At 40.4% G+C, this 18,205-nt stretch overlaps 3 protein-coding genes across 21 annotated transcripts in view; 2 read left to right on the top strand and 1 right to left on the bottom strand.

Annotated features, from left to right (window-relative positions):
• Nucleotides 1-18,205, bottom strand: part of nrcama (neuronal cell adhesion molecule a) — a 1,100,153-nt gene that overhangs the window by 96,691 nt on the left and 985,257 nt on the right. The window lies entirely within an intron of this gene.
• LOC116673017 (solute carrier family 35 member E3) lies at nucleotides 1,869-10,245 on the top strand. The gene is made up of 8 exons (XM_032505104.1): nucleotides 1,869-2,127; nucleotides 3,965-4,439; nucleotides 5,233-5,343; nucleotides 5,444-5,503; nucleotides 6,343-6,441; nucleotides 7,062-7,144; nucleotides 7,745-7,829; nucleotides 7,930-10,245. Exons 2-8 carry the CDS (start codon nucleotides 4,038-4,040, stop codon nucleotides 8,029-8,031), a joined length of 942 nt encoding a protein of 313 aa, XP_032360995.1. The 5' UTR covers nucleotides 1,869-2,127; nucleotides 3,965-4,037; the 3' UTR covers nucleotides 8,032-10,245.
• The window catches only part of LOC116673002 (regulator of nonsense transcripts 2), a 22,990-nt gene continuing 18,327 nt past the window's right edge, over nucleotides 13,543-18,205 (top strand). For all 5 annotated transcript variants that reach the window (XM_032505071.1, XM_032505070.1, XM_032505069.1 and 2 more), the window contains exons 1-3: nucleotides 13,543-13,625; nucleotides 15,616-15,984; nucleotides 16,884-17,663. In XM_032505071.1, coding sequence (XP_032360962.1) covers nucleotides 15,617-15,984; nucleotides 16,884-17,663 — 1,148 coding nt within the window. In that variant the 5' untranslated portion in view covers nucleotides 13,543-13,625; nucleotide 15,616. The remainder of the gene's footprint in view (nucleotides 13,626-15,615; nucleotides 15,985-16,883; nucleotides 17,664-18,205) is intronic.

The following is an 18,205-nucleotide window of genomic DNA, read 5'->3' as shown; positions in this document are numbered from 1 at the left end:
ATCCCACAGCGGGGAAATTCCTTAGTTACAGTAGCATTCTCAACAATAACAGCAAAAAAAAAAAAAAACAAGTAAACAAGTAAGTGACTTTAAAATTAAATTGAATATGTTACAAGTAAAAGTTGTTTGAAAACGTTGTTTAAATGAATTTAAATTATTTTGTTTTGGTTTGTAAAAATACAGAAAATAGTGAAAATTCCCCTCGAGACAAAACAATTCATTCTGAAAAGAGAATATAGTATTAAAATTAAAAAAGTCATTGAGACAATTTATAAAAATTCAGAGCAGTAATTAAAAGAAAATAGAAATGTTCACATCATACAAGACACAGTAACTGTGATATTTGATTATTTTCAAAGCTATATTTTCTTTTTTTTTTTACCTGTCTGGATTTATAGCTGTCACAGTTTTCTGTGTGGAGGGAGCGTAGACTGTGTATTAATATACAATATATTAATTACAGTATATTTAAATAGATTCAGATGATCTCTTTAACATGTCATCACTGGGTGCTAGATGAGACTTTTAGACAACACAAAACTGCACTAAGGGCACTTTTAGCATATTATTTAAGCAGTTGCACATTTTGTTTTCCCATCCTGTACATAATTAAACCTTTGTTCTTACATTTTATTCCTATTATTATTATTATTATTATTTCATGTATATTGTGTGTATGTATATTTTTTCCTAGTGTCTCATTTATATTTATATTCTGTGTTGTGTGACTAATGTTGGGTGCTGATGTAACACCGTAATTTCCCTTTTTTTATCCATGTATCTATATCTATCTATCTATCCATCCATCCATCCATCTATCTATCTATCTATCCATTCTATACTATCTAGCCTATCCCCATCCAATCATCTAGCTATCTATTTCGATCTATTCATCTATCTATCTATCTATCTATCTATCTATTATCCATCCATCTATCCATTTATCCATCTATCTATCATCTATCTATCCATCTATCTATCTATCATCTATCCATCATCCATCCATCCATCATCTATCATCTATCATCCATATATCATCTATCTATCATCTATCTATCTATCTATCTATCTCCATCTATCCATCTATCCATTCCATCTATCATCTATCCATCCATCTATCTATCTATCTATAATCCATCTATCATCCATCTATCTATCATCTATTCTATCACATCTATCCATCTATCCATCCTATCTATCTTCATCTATCCATCATTCCATCCATCTATCCATCATCTATCATCTATCTCCATCTATCCATCTATATATCCATCTATCTATCTATATCCATCCTCATCCATCTATCTACCATACCATCCATCTATCCATCTATCCATCTATCTATCTATCCATACTATCTATCTATCCTATCTATCTAATCCATATATCTATCCATCTATCTATCCACTATCTATCCATCTATCATCTATCTAATCTATCTATCTATCTATCCATCTATTCTATCATCTTTATATCTATCATCTATCAATCCTATCCATCCATCTATCCATCTATCATCATCTATATCCATCTATCATCTATCCATCTATTATCTATCTATCTATCCATCCATCTATCTATCCATCTATATCTATCCATCTATCCATCTATCTATCTATCTACCATCTATCCATCTATCTATCATCTATCATCTATATATCTATCTATCCATCTATCATCATCTATCATCCATCTATCCATCTATCTATCCATCTATCCATCTATCCATCCATCTATCTATCTATCTATCTATCCATCTATCTATCTATCCATCCATCTATCCATCCATCTATCATCGCTGCGCTGTTTCCCCTCCAGTCCGCTGGGGGGCGCTGTTGCCCCAACACACGCACGTAAAACGACGTTAAACACGGAGGAAACAGGAACACAACGGGGCTGTCTCCGGCTGTTTATGGCACAAATCACGGCTGTATTCTGCCGGATAGCGAGTAAGGAAAATCCTCCAGGACTGTAGCGGGGGGATTCGCCGCTTTTAAGGCCGGGACTGGAGCTTCGACTGCCGGGGAGAGACGCCAACTCTAACGGGGTGTTGGTCGGACCGGAGCGAGACGAGAAGAAGAGACGCAGGGGGAGACACATGGACACATGGACACATGGAGACACCAGGTAAACTTTTCCTACTGCGTGGCAGAATGAGAGAAGACAGACGGACAGACACAGAGACAGACAAACAGACAGAACTATGTTGTGTTTAGACTATGTTTAAACTAATAAGCCGTCTTAACCCTTGTGTTGTCTTCCTGTCAACCATGGGTCGCTTTTTTTTTCCAATATAATTATCACTTTTTCAAACATTTTTGTCACTTTTTTTTTTACTTTTGATATTTGTAATGTTGTCTTATTTCGACGGCACATTTTTTGTGACGAAAACAAATTAAAAATGAACTGAAAACGGGTAAAATTTGACCCAAGGACAACACAACCACCAATAACACGCGCCATTTAAGCTTTTAATTTACTGTTTAACCTCAATTAACTAGTTCCAATAATGACTCACGCCCAAAAAAAAAAAACCCGCTGTTTTACCTTTTAACCTTCATGTTGTCCTCAGGTCAAATTGACCCGTTTTCCTATATCAATTTCCTATGTTCTTTTGTTAATGTTTTGTTAATTCCCCAAAATAACATGATTGATTCCACACAACGCTCTTTGCCAAGTACACATCTCTACTTTCATTAATTTTAGATGCTGTTATTACATACAACACGAATACTGCCACCAAAAATGTCCAATTCAGTGTTAAATTATCATACTATTGCGTTTTACTCCCATATATTGCTATTTAAGCAGCCTTGTGCTATACAAAAGTGGAAGTGAAGCTAATTAAAGTACTTGTATCTTTTTTTCTAAACTCCTCTAACTTGTTGAAGTAACTTTTAACTGTAGCTGTAAATGTCGTGGAGATAGAAGTACAAATATATATATATACATACATATTATATAACAGTCTATAAAGTAGTTCATCTTCTTAGCTTTACGTTCACCCGCTTTAACATGAACATGTTGCTTACACAGTAATGCATTGTGATTAAATATAAGAACAATATAACGCTAAAATGGGTAATTATGCTGCACAATGAGTCCATTTACTTTTGGTACCTTCACTGCAGGACTTTTACTAGTAACAACGTATTTGATATTGCAGTGTTACTCCTTATACTGAAGTACTACCACACATTTGGGTATGTTAAAAAAACACAGCAGTTTTGCACTAAAGCTTTTACATAAAGTGACTGTAAACTGTTGGAATTTAAGATGTTACATGTGGTTAAACATTAGGTGTGATTATAGATTTAAGCTAAAAGGTAAAAGCATAATTTCAACATAAATGAAGACATGTTGGTCATGCGTTGAGTTTGTTGTTGTAAGTATAACGTTTGTTGTTTTTTGCATTAAGTTGTTTTGCAATACTTTGGTTTTATAATATATAAGATAAGATGTTCTGGTACATTTTGTGATAACCCAGCTCTACAAATGTCAGAAGCAGAACTGATGATGTTAGAGACGGATCCTGTCTCTGGTTGCAGTCCCTCTTTATGGCCCAACTAATCTTTTGGTTAGCAAGTCCTGAACTGAGGGTCATCATCAGTCACATTCCAACTGAAAAGATAACGAATAAGCACACAGACACATCACTGTGGTCTAGAGACCCCCCCCCTTTGTGGTTAAGACCAGGGGTCCAAGATCCAGAGAGGCAGACAAAGGAAGGGGAGAGCCGTGATAGCTTGATCCAGGTAACTTTGTCTCAGGATATCCTACGTAGTGAAAAAGGATTCACACATCAACATCTGAGATTTTGACTTTTAATTAACTGAACCCTGAGACTGGAGCAGGATTTAGCTCCAACAAAACGCAACATAATAACGACATAACAAAAAGATGTTAGAGTTTGAACATAAAAGTTTTTAGACTTTCTAACATTCACTTTCTCTTGTTTTTTCAGTGTGAACAACTATCTCAAGCTTAGTTAAACAACGCTAAGCTAAGCTAAGCTAAGCTAGGAGACCTCCAGAACCATGGCTGGGACGCTGTTAAATTTATCATCCAACAGGCGCATCATCGCGGGCCTGCTGGTCAACCTGCTGTCCTCCATCTGCATTGTCTTTATCAACAAGTGGATCTACGTCCACTACGGCTTCCCCAACATGACGCTGACCCTCGTTCACTTCGTGGTCACCTGGCTGGGACTCTACATCTGTAACAAAATGGACATTTTCTCTCCAAAAAGCCTCCCCGTCCGCCGGATAGTGTGGCTGGCTCTGAGCTTCTGTGGGTTTGTGGCCTTCACTAACCTTTCCCTGCAGAACAACTCAATAGGAACGTACCAGCTGGCGAAAGCCATGACCACACCCGTCATCATCCTCATCCAGACCACCTACTACAAGAAGACCTTCTCCACCAAGATTAAACTGACGCTGGTAAGGAAGGTTTAGGGCTGGATCAGCTTTTGTTTTGTTTTTCCTTCAATGCTGTAGACAGGTTCAACCTTTGGATATACGCAACGTGACATTACGCTGAGGTGGCCAGTCATGTGACCGGCGATCAGACTCGTCAGTGTGTTTTTAGGCGGTGTGAGATTCCTCGAACAGGAAACACCACTGCCTCTATTGCTGCCACAAGAACGTTTTGCAACACCAAACACAAGCTCTGTATATCCATATTATTCATGTGGATTTGTTTTTTATTTGTTATTTTTTCATCCTGTTGTGTGTGTGTGTGTGTGTGTGTGTGTGTGTGTGTGTGTGTGATGTCTGTAAGCTACTGGGACCTTGAATTTCCCCTTGGGGATCAATAAAGTATCTATCTATCTATCTATCTATCTATCTATCTATCTATCTATCTATCTATATCTCCATCTATCTATCTCTCTATCCATCCATCTATCTATCTATCTCTCTATCTATCTATCTATATCTCCATCTATCTATCTCTCTATCCATCCATCTATCTCTCTCTATCTATCTATCTATCTATCTATCTATCTATTTATTTATTTATCTCTCTATCCATCCATCTATTTATCTATCTCTCTATCCTTCTATCTATCTCTCCATCTCTCTATCTATCTATCTATCTATCTATCTATCTATATCTCTCCATCTATCTATCTCTCTATCCATCTATCTCTCTATCCATCCATCTATCTATCTATCTATCTATCTCTCTATCTCTATCTATCTATCATGTGATTTTTGTAATTCTGCATTCCAGGTGCCCATCACATTAGGCGTGATATTGAATTCCTATTTTGATGTGAGGTTCAACCTGCTGGGGACGGTGTTCGCCACGCTGGGTGTTCTGGTGACGTCTCTTTACCAAGTGGTGAGTACATATACAGACAAACCTAACGTCTCGGAGACAAGGAAGACACAGTGGCTTGTGTGCAATTAATAAAATAAATCTCTCTCTCTCTCTCTCTCAGTGGGTGGGAGCTAAACAACATGAGCTCCAGGTGAACTCCATGCAGCTTCTGTACTATCAGGTATGACTAATACTTTAACATTGATACTGTAACTGCAAATTATATTGTGAGTGAATGTAACAGTACCAGGGGAACGTAGTACTCAGTATACTAGAGAGTCATATTAGTTTGTGTTCTCTGCTACAGTGCTGCACAAGCTAAACCACCTACGAACAGTCTACACCACCTTACGCATTAGTCATGCATGACTTACAGCACTTGACTTTATTTGGGACGTCTTGGTTTTTAACCTTTGACTTGTTCCCCTTTGATTTGGGACTTGTTGGGCTTGACAATGAACTTCACTTGCGATTTGATGGTCTTCATTTAGAACTTGACTTTGGGCTTGTTCTTTATTTGGGACTTGACTTGAGACTGGTTGGTTTTGTCCTAGGACTTGACCTGGGACTTGTTTACCTTATCTTTGGTCTTGGTCTTGTTCTTGATTTGGGACTTCTTGATCTTCACTTAGGACAACTTTGGTCCTGTTGATTTTGACTTGGGACTTGTTCTCATTCACTTGGGACTTGTTGGCCTGGACTTTGGACCTGTTGGGGTTTACCTGGGGTTTGATTATTACCTAGGACTTGTTCTTCTAGGACTCTTGGGGATTTGTTACCCTTCATTTGGGACTTGACTTAGTACTTGATCTTTTTGTGGGACTTGACCAAAACAAATCAATTATGCTTACCTTGGCAATGAAACAGTGCAGCTCATCTCAAGCCATGCCTGAATATGAGTAATTTGACTGTAATAGTAGCCTGTTTGTATTACTCCTGGGACTCTAACACTATCCAGTCTATATGAGTCCATGATGTGATGTAATGACAGTAATATTAACACAGTGGCTGTCCTCTCAGGCCCCCCTGTCGTCGGGCTTCCTGCTCTGCGTCGTTCCCGTGTTTGAGCCTCTGACTGGAGACGGAGGAATATTTGGACCCTGGTCTCTACCTGCTCTGGTCAGACACACACACACACACACACACACACACACACACACACACACACACACACACACACACACACACACACACACACACACACACACACACACACACACAAAATATGTATATTTGTCAGTAAACACTTGCAATACAACTAGGCTTTGTTTGTCTGTCTGTTTCTGCGTGTGTTGTTTTGTCTCCTTCCCTCTCGTTTTTCCTCTCTGTTGTATTATTAATTATTATTAATTTATTTTTATTTTTTTGCCCTGGGATGCGTTGTACGTTGTGGACGCGCTCAGTGTGTTGCTTGTGTTTCTTAATTATATAAAAATAAATTTATCACAAAAAAAGACAAGGCTTTGTTTGAACATACGTACATTTAGCTTTGGTCATAGGTGCCGATTTATGTTTTCCTCCACAGTGCGCGCCATTTAAAATCAAATAATTAGTTAAATAAAAGTTAGCATTTCAGAGCCTTAGAAAACGGACAGTGGTCGACACAAACACACACGTCTATTAACTCAATAGTAAAAGCCGTAAAGTATCTTTCAATTCAGGACAGCGCCGCTCAGTGTTTTCCGTGCGTCGGGGCACCCACGGTACTGGGGTAACAATGTTCTCTTCTTATTGCCTAGGTGACGGTGTTGTTCTCGGGTGTGGTGGCGTTCCTCGTCAACCTGTCCATCTACTGGATCATTGGAAATACCTCGGCTGTCACGTATCCTCCAACATGTGGGAGACTTTTGGAGGTCTGAAGGTTGTTTAAAAGGTTTTTGTTTGGCAGGTGTGAGGCCTTCTTAAAGAGGTTTAAGGACTCTGTTGGGTTAGGGGGAATCTCAGGGGTTTGGGTTTTTCTTGGGAAGGTTTTAGGGTGTTGTAAGGAGCTTTCTGATCTTTTTTAAATGGATTTCAGAACTCCTTGGTGAGGTTTTTGTTCTCATTAATGGGGGGTTTAAGGGCTTTTTAATCTCAGGGAGTGATCTGACAGTTAGGTGAAGAGCTTTCTGGTTTCTTTGAAAGGGTTTCAGAACATCTGGAGAAGATTTCTGCTGTTCTGGGTCTGTGTTTTTTTTTAGGTCTTTGGTCGTCTTTCTTGGGGATTTAAGGGTTTCCTGGGGGCGGATTCTGCTCTCTTAGAAGGTGTCTTTGGGGATCTGATTTGATGGCTTCGTAAAGAGCTTTCCGGTTTCTCTAAAAGGGTTTTAGAACTTCAGACGGTTTGTGGGACAGTTAAGGGGTTTCAGGTAATCTTTAGTTATTATTCTAAGTGTTAGACGGGTTTCATACATGTTGGTGTTCTCCTGACCCTATTTTGCAGCTACAACATGTTTGGTCATTTTAAATTCTGCATCACTCTGATTGGAGGATACCTGCTCTTTCACGACCCGCTGTCACTCAACCAGGTGAGTCTGACTGGGCTGCTCTGATGATTTACCACTTTCTGGCTCCAGCCTCACAATCGTTTCCTCTTTTCTCTCCGGGTCTTTCTGTCCTCACACCCAGGCTTTGGGCATCCTCTGCACTCTGGCAGGCATCCTGTCTTACACTCACTTCAAGCTGAATGAACAGGAGGAGGGGAAGAGCCGCCTTGCTCAAAGACCATAGGCTGACTTTCCTGTCAATCAACTGCACCGACTCCTGCAGTTTGCCCCAGGCTGAAGACTATATATATATATTTTTAAGAGTATTTTTCTAGCAGAGTGAAGGTTTTCATCGCTGATCCCCGACATGTCGACACATCCTCTTCTCCTCCCGTGGCTTTTTACCCAACAACACTGATGTTGAAAGGGAAACTCATCGCACCGGCAGCTGGAAAATGAAAAGCTTTTTGGGGAACTTAGTGATACTAAAAATCAGACAATACCAACTTTGTTTTCATCCAAAGCAGATAAAAGAGCGTGCTCTCTCACGCCCTGTTTGACGGATCTGATGACCTTTGATAAATTTAGTAACCAATCAAAAGGAGGCTACAGGTATGTCGTCATAGGGTGGGCGGAGTTAAAGGTGCACTATGAGTTCTTCCTGCATGATTTCAGTCTTGTCTCAAAAATTATAGGAAATCATACCTAATGTTTGAGTTAGAAAAGCAAAAATTAGGAATTATTGAGATTAAAAGTAAAGGAATGGATGTTGATGATAATCACAGACTGGAATATGTCAACTTTTATTCAATACTGTTTCAAAACTACTTCAATTTGTTTTTCAAATGCTATAAAATTGAATAAGACCCAAAATTAATGAAAGTAGAGATTTGTACTTGGCAAAGAGCGTTGGGTGGAATCAATCGTGTAATTTTGGGGAATTAAAAAGAACACTGATGTAGGAAAACGGGGCAATGTGACCCGAGGACAACATGAGGGTTAAGGGATTTATCATTTAATGAAAAAATCGTAGCTTTAAAGTGACAGTTGCTTTATGATTTTTTTTTAATAACTGCTTGGCTGCACCATTCAAGAGCTGTATTACACAAATGCCACTGGGCAAATGAAAAGAGAGCCTGTGTTCAAATCCTTTTTTAGTGAGTTTAAACTGTTTATATACACATAGTGTATCCTCTAATATACCTCGACGCTGACTGAGAACCATCGTCAAACGACTTTCAAGCTGTCTCTGTAGATGATTTCAACAGACACCTGCCAACCGATCAAACTGGATTTTCCACAAGTTGTTGTATATTTAACCCTTGTGTTGTCTTCCCATCGACCTGCAACTTTGGGTTTTTCTGGGCCGAAATTTTGACAATTTGACAAAATTTTTTTTCTACACATTTGTCAATGTTTTTGTAGATTTTTCTTCTCCAATTTTTTTTGTCACTTTTATTATGTTTTTGCAGTTTGTTTTAACAAGTTTTCTTCTCACATTTACCAATTCTTTTTTTTATCACTTCTTTTTAACAAGTTTTTGTCACCTTTTGGCAAATTTTTCCAATTTTGTTTGGTCACTTTTTTCAGCTTAAAAAAAACCAAATGTTTTTGTTGATTTTTCCTGCATTTTTTTTTTTTTTTTTACTTTTTACAATATCCTTTGGTCATAGTTCTGATAAAATGAAGGTGGAAAGGCCTAAAATAATTCTTTTGTAAACGACCCCGAGGACAACAGGAGGGTTGATGCAATGTTTCCCAAAATGAGGGCGACCAAATGAGACTTGATGAAAATTGGGATACTGTAGTTTTGGGGGTAGGCGTGGGGGGCCTTTTAGTACGTTGCATTCAGTGCCAGAGAATAGTATCAGTAAATTTCAAGACTCAAATGTATTATCAAATGTATTGTTTTTGTTCATGAACATGAAGTCAACTGTCCGTCGTGACTGCTCTGTGTAACAGTGTGACGCCGCCTCACCTCTGCAAAGACCCAAATTCTTCCCTGCAGACTTTGCAACATGCTTTGTTTGGATCTGGTAACGTAACCAGGATGGTTTTTACACTTCGGCTTGATGTGCACCCGGCCTCGGGGACACCAGGCTCCCCATCGGAGATGGACGGTTTAATTTCCTTCTGTACATGATTTCAATCAGTGTTAGTTTTATTCTTCTCTTAGTTTTATTGTGCTACTTAGTCACACTCTGTGTAACTTAAATTTACGTTTCTCTTAATTTTATTGTTATCTGTAGACATTTTTTATTACACAACTTGTTGAACGATGACGACGACGATGACGACGATGATGATGATGATGATGATGGTTGTGTCTAGCCGGTAGCTAGCTGAAGTTTACAGATTCTGATTTCTACTCCAGAGCCAAGCTTTCACCATTTGTCATTTCTTCTGCACTTCAGTGTGTTGAACATACTCAGTCTGCTGAATAAAAACTGATGTGACTCCACAGCTGGGTGTACTCTTTCTCTGCTGATTGACAGGTTGTAGAGAGTTTCCTTGGATACGGACATGCAGTGATGAGAGAAGTATTCAGATCAAAGGTACCGATGCATTCATTTGAAAGTCGTCCACTACAAGCAAGAGTCCAGCATTAGAAACCATACGCAAGTACGATAGTTCAGATCTTTTGAAGTGTGGTTGTATGAGCTACTTCTCCGTAGTCAGTGTGTCAGCTCCACCCTCTCCACCGCAAAGAGGAGCAGCTCCACCCTCTCCACCCTCACATGGTCCAACGGAGAGCAGTCCACACTCTCACCCCACAACTGGTCCAACGAGGAGCAGCTCCACCTCTCCACCACACTGGTCCAACAGAGGAGCAGCTCCACCTCTCCACCCCCATGGTCCAACGAGGAGCAGCCCACCCTCTCCACCCCTCAATGGTCCAACGGAGGGCAGCTCCACCCTCTCCACCAACTGGTCCAACAGAGGAGCAGCTCCACCTCTCCACCCCACACTGGTCCAACAGAGGAGCAGCTCACCCTCTCCCCAATGTATCAACGAGGAGCAGCCACCTCTCCACCCCACACTGGTCCAACAGAGGATCAGCCTCCACCTCTCCACCCCACACTGGTCCAACAGAGGAGCAGCTCCACCCTCTCCACCCACACTGGTCCAACAGAGGACAGCTCACCCTCTCCACCCCACACTGGTCCAACAGAGGAGCAGCTCCACCCTCTCCACCCCACATGGTCCAACAGAAGGAGCAGCTCCACCCTCTCCACCCCACACTGGTCCAACAGAGGAGCAGCTCTCCACCCCACCCACTGGTCCAACAGAGGAGAGAGCTCCACCCTCTCCACCCCACATGGTCCAACAGAGGAGCAGCTCCACCCTCTCACCCCCACTGGTCCAACAGAGGAGCAGTCACCACCCCACACTGGTCCAACGGAGGAGCAGCTCCACCCTCTCCACCCCACACTGGTCCAACGGAGGAGCAGCTCCACCCTCTCCACCCCACACTGGTCCAACGGAGGAGCAGCTCCAACCTCTCACCCCACACTGGTCCAACGGAGGAGCAGCTCCACCCTCTCCCCACACTGGTCCAACGGAGGAGCAGCTCCACCCTCTCCACCCCACACTGGTCCAACGGAGGAGCAGCTCCACCCTCTCCACCCCACGCTGGTCCAACAGAGGAGCAGCTCCACCCTCTCCACCCCACACTGGTCCAACAGAGGACCTTTACAGAAAATCATTCATACCACAGGCAATAAAACTCTTTAACATGTCATCACTGGGTGCTAGATGAGACTTTTTGGACACCGCAGTACTGCACTAAGTGCAACCTGCACAGTTGGTTTATTTACATTTTTATTTACATTTTAGCATATTATTTAAGCAGTTGCACATTTTTGCTTTCTTCCATCCTGTACATATTCAAATATTTGTTCTTGTATTTTAGTCATATTGTATTGTATTTCATGCATATTGTATGTATGTATATTTTTACTAGTATTTAATTTATATTTATATTCTGTGCTTTTTGACTAATTTTGCTGCTGTAACACCGGAATTTCCCATTTTTCTTGGGATCAAAAAACACCAATATCTATCTATCTCTCTATCTATCTATCTATCTATCTATCTATCTATCTATCTCTCTATCTCTCTATCTATCTATCTATCTATCTATCTACAGTAGATGGAGGTCGGCATGTCCCCAGTTTGGAGAAGCAGTCAGGAGTAGCAACACAGAAGCTACACGATGCCCTGCAGAATGTGAACATGGTGTTATTTATTATACCCACACCTAAAATGTAGTTTTACCGTGAAAAGCTCGTGTGTGTGTGTGTGTTTTTCATTAACACTGTGTCAATAAAGCTACAATAGTAGTACCCTTGTACTCTCTCTCACACTCACACACAGTGTGGCTGTTGTGCCCAGAGGATGCCTGAGTGGAAAGAGAGTGTGTTTGAACATACCTACAGTCTCCTGAGGAGGGAAATCTGGGAACTGCTATTAAAGAAACTCACTGAGTCTCCGTTCTGTTTCCACTGATGGTCCACTTTAGTTCCAGCTCTTCTAACTGTTGAAATTACATTTCAGGAATGTTTTTATTTCAATTTTGAATACATACTTGTACTTTAATTGAGTGTTTCCTTTTTATACTACTTAATACTTCTATTCTTCTACAGCCCAGAAGCAAATATTGTTCATTTAACTTCACTACACACTGTATGTATGTATGTGTATATATATAAAATATAGGCAAGGTAAGGTAGCTTTATTTTTAGAGCACATTTCAGCAACAGGGCAATTCAAAGTGATTTACACACAATTAGTTAAAAAATAGTTAATATATATTAATATAGGCTAAACTATCCAATCATTAAAATGATATCCACCTTTAACAGCAGTAACAGTAAAGTGATAAACACAATGAATGCATCATTCTTTCAAAACACAGGGTCACTGTAGTGGTATCTTTAGTTTAGGTGTTAAACATTCAAATTGTCCCAGATCCAGTTTTAGTAATCTTACTAAATATATCCAGAGAAGCAAAGAGACTGACTCTGGTTCTCTGCATATGGACTTCTCACTGCAAAGAAGTGTATCCTCTTATTCTGGAAAAAGAAAGAGGGACCAACACTGAAGACATGGCTCGCACGGAGATGATGGACACACTCCACCTTGAGAGGATCCGGTTCATCCTCAAGGACAAGATAAAAGTCTTGGACAACGTTTGGCAACCTTTGGAATCTCATCCTACAGGACAAGCAGTCTACTAGTTTTATTTACTTATTTATTTATTCATTCGTTGATTCATCTTTCTCTTCCTTATCTTTGTAACTTGATTCTTGAAATGAAGCTTCAAAATAACAATATTTGAAACAACATTAATGCATCAATAATTTAATTTACATTGTTCTGAAAAGGGCATAATTAGTCATTTTTCTTTTGGTGCTTTAAGTATATTTTGATGCTTATAATACTATTATACATTTACTTTAGTAGCATTTTGAATACAGGGTATTTAAACAGAGTATCTTTATGAATAAATTGTTTAAAAGTAAGATTTTGTGTTTAGAGCTTGTTGCAGAACATTCAGTGTGTAGCTGCCTTAAACACTGCCTGTCGATGTGACACAATTTTAAAATTTAAGCTGTATAATTATTCACTACTAAAGCTATCTTGCTATGAGATTAAACCAAAGAATACTAAAAGGCCAGTATCATCCAAAAATATAGCTTAATATGACCAAATAATGATCAGAAAAATTTGCATTTTCAGTCAGGCGAAAACTGTGGCTCAACCGTGAGAGGGTCCTTCAGCTGTTCACACGGAAACCAACCCCAATGACCGATGTTTGTTATGCTACATTAGCAGGTAAACCTTTTCATGTTAAAATGATATTTACACGATGGTATCAACAGTTAAACGTGTATCCAGTGTGTATATTAGTTTAGGTTTACACCATGAGGACTGAGTAGACTCTAACTGTCAGTTGAACGCTGTGAAAATGTTTGTTTACATCGGGTTTCAGTTGCCTAGCTAACGGCGCTAACGTTAGCCGTGCTAACGCTAACTGTTGTTGTCAATTTGTGTCTGAATTTATGACGTTGTGGCATTTTTACAATACGATAAAACGGAACGTGTAATTCAGAGCTAAGACTAAACTAATTCGGCGTCTATCGTAATAATAATGACTAATGTAAAGGAGGGCTAACGTCATCATGCTAACCAAGAAGCTAACGTCAGGCTGGTTGCTAACGAACGGGCTCTGCAACGAAGCGGCGTGCGCGCGCACGTACGTGCGTGCGCGCGCGCGTGTCAGACGGTAGCGGATGGAGATTGAAGTTGACTTTTTTCTTTGAATGTTATTTTTAACAAGCCTCTCGCTTTATTAATCTGATTCAGTACAGTTAAGAGTATTAATTAAGTATTTAGCAATTTTACTTCAGAAGAATTACTAATACTGTGAAAACACTCCATTAGAAGTAGAATTCAAACTTAAAGTATTATTAGTAAAATGTAAAAGTGCTGCCTGTGTTATCCTTTTATATCTGATGTTTCCTGCTGCCTTAGTAGTCATGTTGTATTTTCCTGCTGTGGTTCAACCCTCCTGTTCTCGGGGCATATTTGACCCATTTTCAAAAAGTTAATAATATCAGAAATTAGGGTATTTTTTACCAAGTTCTCAACAACAAAAAGCAACATGGATGGTTCTCTTGTGAACGCTCAAGTGAAATAAATGATCAGTTCCCTACTTTAATTTAATTTGGGAGTTTTATTTGATTTTATAGCATTTGGAGAAAAAATAAAATACGATAAAAGAAGGTTGAAAATAGCGTGAAGATTGTCGGAAGAAGGATTAAAAAAATGCGGGAAAAAGTCCACAAAAATGTTAAAAGGCGCAGACATTTATTTTTTTTACAAAAACATTGGAAAAAGTGACAGAAAAACTTGGATCAAAGTGACAAAAATGTCTAAATGTTGACTCAGAAAAACAAAAAGTTGCACGGTCGACGGGTAAACAACACACGGGTTAAGGTTGTGTTCATGTACAGTTGGGTAGTAGGGCTGCACGATATTGCACTAATTGCACTAATTACAGTTATTTTAACTGAGACTGTGATTTCATTTAGGACTTTGGAAGGAATGATCATTTTTGTCTCATTATTCTCATTTTCATTGAAAAATGTTAAAATGAAAATGGTTGTAGTGCGACTTTTGCATAAAACAAAGATTTTTTTGAGGGCTTTTCCCTTTATCCGATAGTGACCGTGGATAGACAGATAAGAGTGGAGAGAGAGGGGGCCTTCATGGGGGGGGGGAGCTAGAGGTCGCCCCACAAAGATGTATTTCCTTAGTCTGTAGGATGGGATTTATTGGTGTGGAAATACTCAAGTAAAGTACAAGTACTTTGAATGTGTACTCAAGTACAGTACATAAGTAAATGTACTTCCATTCCATCATTGGTTTATTACTGTTGTATCTTTTTTCCTAAGTTTTTTTTCTGAAGTATTTCCTCTCCAGATAATTGATGTTTACTGATAATATCATTGTTGTTGTTTTTTTTGTGAAACACAAGCAAAATATAGATTTTGTCATGAAAACACAAAATTATAACTAATATTGGAAAGAAACATCATTATATAAACCAATGAAACTGATTTGAAATTAGAACTTTGGTTCACATTTCAACAGAGAGATTGGCCACCACCTTAATTTGGATTAGGAACATTTTGAAGAGATTTAAAAATGTTTAGTTTTTGGGCAACAGACGGAATATCTATTAATAGAGAGGGTTGGAAGAGTATCGAAGGATTCTGGAGATATCTTTATAAACAACCTTTTTCTTGTCGTCTTTCCTCAGTATGCCTGCTGAACGCAAGCACTCCGTAAACATGGACGAGAAAGACGATTGCACCTTCGGTAACAAGGAGAAGGAGAAGGACCGAGAGGGCGAGAGACGACCGGCGTCTGCCCGAGACAAAGCAAAGGACGAGGCCAAGATGAGCGGCAAAAAAGACGGCGGCAAGGAGGAGAAGAGGAAGCGCCTGGAGGAGGAGAAGAAGAAGAAAGAGGAAAAGGAGCGAAGAAAGAAGGAGGAGGAAAAGCAGAAAGCGGAGGAGGAGCAGAAGAAGAAAGAGGAGGAGGAGAAGAGACAGCAGGAGGAGGAGGAGCAGAAGCTTCAAGAGGAGGAGGTCAAAAGACAACGCGAGGAGGCCGCAGCTCTCCTCAAGTAAGTGGCGGTCGACTTCGCTGTTGCACATCTGGCGATATTCCCTTCGTCGTGAACCACGTTTTTTCTTCTCAGAGTCAGAACTCAAACATGATACGTATACAGTCGGATTCAAACAAGTTCAAGTTGATTCATTTTGCTGCAGTAGCAAAGAAATGGACATAAAGTACATGACAACAAAGACGACAACATCAATTAAAAATACATGCATGATCATACGTCCATAACTAAAAAACAGCCTGTGTAAGTAATCCACGCCGGTTTAGTATCTTAAAACATATATATTTTTTTTTATTTCTTAAATGAACATAAAAATAATTGCGTAAAAATATTGCGATTATACAAATATGTAACAATTGTTACAGGCTTAGTTGTCATATCTTTGTAAAACCTAATTTTACTGGCAATATAACGTAATAAATATAAAATAAACACTTTAGGGGGGGACGGGATGAGGAGGAGGGAGGGGACGGGATGAGGAGGAGGGAGGGGACGGATGAGGAGGAGGTAGGGGACGGGATAGAGGTAGTAGGTGTGATTCGTCTGAGGGATTGGCGTGATTGATGAGTAGGAGGGTATTGTAACGGTATTATGATGATTTGTTGAGGGTAGAGGGATTAGGAAGGATTGATTTTAGGGGATTTTAGTTTAGTGGGATGGGAGATGGAAGGTGACCCTGGATAACCTAACCGTAATATTCAAACTGGCAGAAAAGGCTCTAAAATGAAGTGATGCATTTACTGGTTCAATATGTCTGCTTTGTGTTCCTTGCATCCAGACAAACAGCCTTCTGTGTACCACAGATATGACCCTCAGCAAAGCCAAACCCAGTGCCTCTACATTCTCTTTTGCGGTTGTCTTCATTTTGTATCTCTCTCCATTTCCCCTCATTGCTGCAGGGAAAAGGAGGAGGGGCACCAGCTGCACCAGGAGGCCTGGGAACGTAACCAGTGCAGGAAGGAACTCCGCAGCAAGAACCAGAACGCCCAAGAGGGTCGGCCCGAAGAGGCCTTCTTCAGCCGACTGGACTCCAGCCTGAAAAAGAACACCGCCTTTGTCAAGAAGCTGCGCACGCTCACCGAGCAGCAGCGAGACTCGCTCTCCAACGACTTCGCCTCGTTGAACCTCAGCAAGTACATCGGCGAGGCCGTGAGCTCTGTCGTGGAGGCCAAGCTGAAGATCTCCGACGTGGGCTGCGCCGTCCACCTCTGCTCCCTCTTCCACCAACGGTACGCTGAGTTCGCTCCGTTGCTGCTCCAGGCGTGGAAGAAGCACTTCGAAGCGAGGAAGGAGGACAAGGCGCCCAACGTGAGCAAGCTGCGCACAGACCTGCGCTTCATCGCCGAGCTCACCATCGTCGGCCTCTTCACCGACAAAGAAGGGCTGTCGCTGATTTACGAGCAGCTGAAGAACATCATCGGGACCGACCGGGAGACACACACTCACGTGTCGGTGGTAATCAGCTTCTGTAAGCACTGTGGGGATGACATCGCTGGCCTGTTGCCCCGCAAGGTGAAACTGGCTGCTGAGAAGTTCGGTTTGGGCTTCCCTCCGAGCGAGATAATCAGCACGGAGAAACAGCAGCCCTTCCAGAACCTGCTACGGGAGTACTTCACGTCACTCACCAAGCACCTGAAGAAGGACCACCGGGAGCTGCAGAACATTGAGAGGCAGAACAGGTGAATATACAACCACAGTTAGTGCTGTTTAGTCACTTTTGATTTGATTTGCTATGATAAGCAGGGGTGTAAGTAATTAACCAGTAAATAGGGCTGGGTACCAAATTCAATACTTTTTACTTGTCTTTAGTAGCAAAAAGGTCTCGTCATTCATTACCAAATTTCAATAGCTAAGGAGTAAATCTCACCAGCGTCAGTGAGCCAATAAGCATGCAGCATGCTTCTACCAAGATCCTAAAATGCTGCTGATTGGCTGTCTAACATTACATGTTGAAGGGACACACAGAAAAAACTCACACAGAGACGGGACTCTTGTAGTAGGAGCTGAAACATAAATAAAAAGATCTGTGCCGTAATGTGTAATGTTGTCACTTATTTTTGTTAAACTGGATGTTATAAAATAGGAATCAATAAAAGTATTGTTCAGGAACCGAGGTACCGATACGTAAGATTTTTACCGCCTCCCAGCCGACAATAACAATGCCGTCGATAAATAATTAAACTGTTAAAAACTATATTATTTAAAAAAGAAAAAAGTGATT

Source organism: Etheostoma spectabile, chromosome 23 (assembly GCF_008692095.1).
Source record: "Etheostoma spectabile isolate EspeVRDwgs_2016 chromosome 23, UIUC_Espe_1.0, whole genome shotgun sequence".
Lineage (NCBI taxonomy): Eukaryota > Metazoa > Chordata > Actinopteri > Perciformes > Percidae > Etheostoma > Etheostoma spectabile.
Note: the sequence above shows the minus strand (reverse complement) of the source record. Positions and strands in the feature narration are given on the sequence as shown.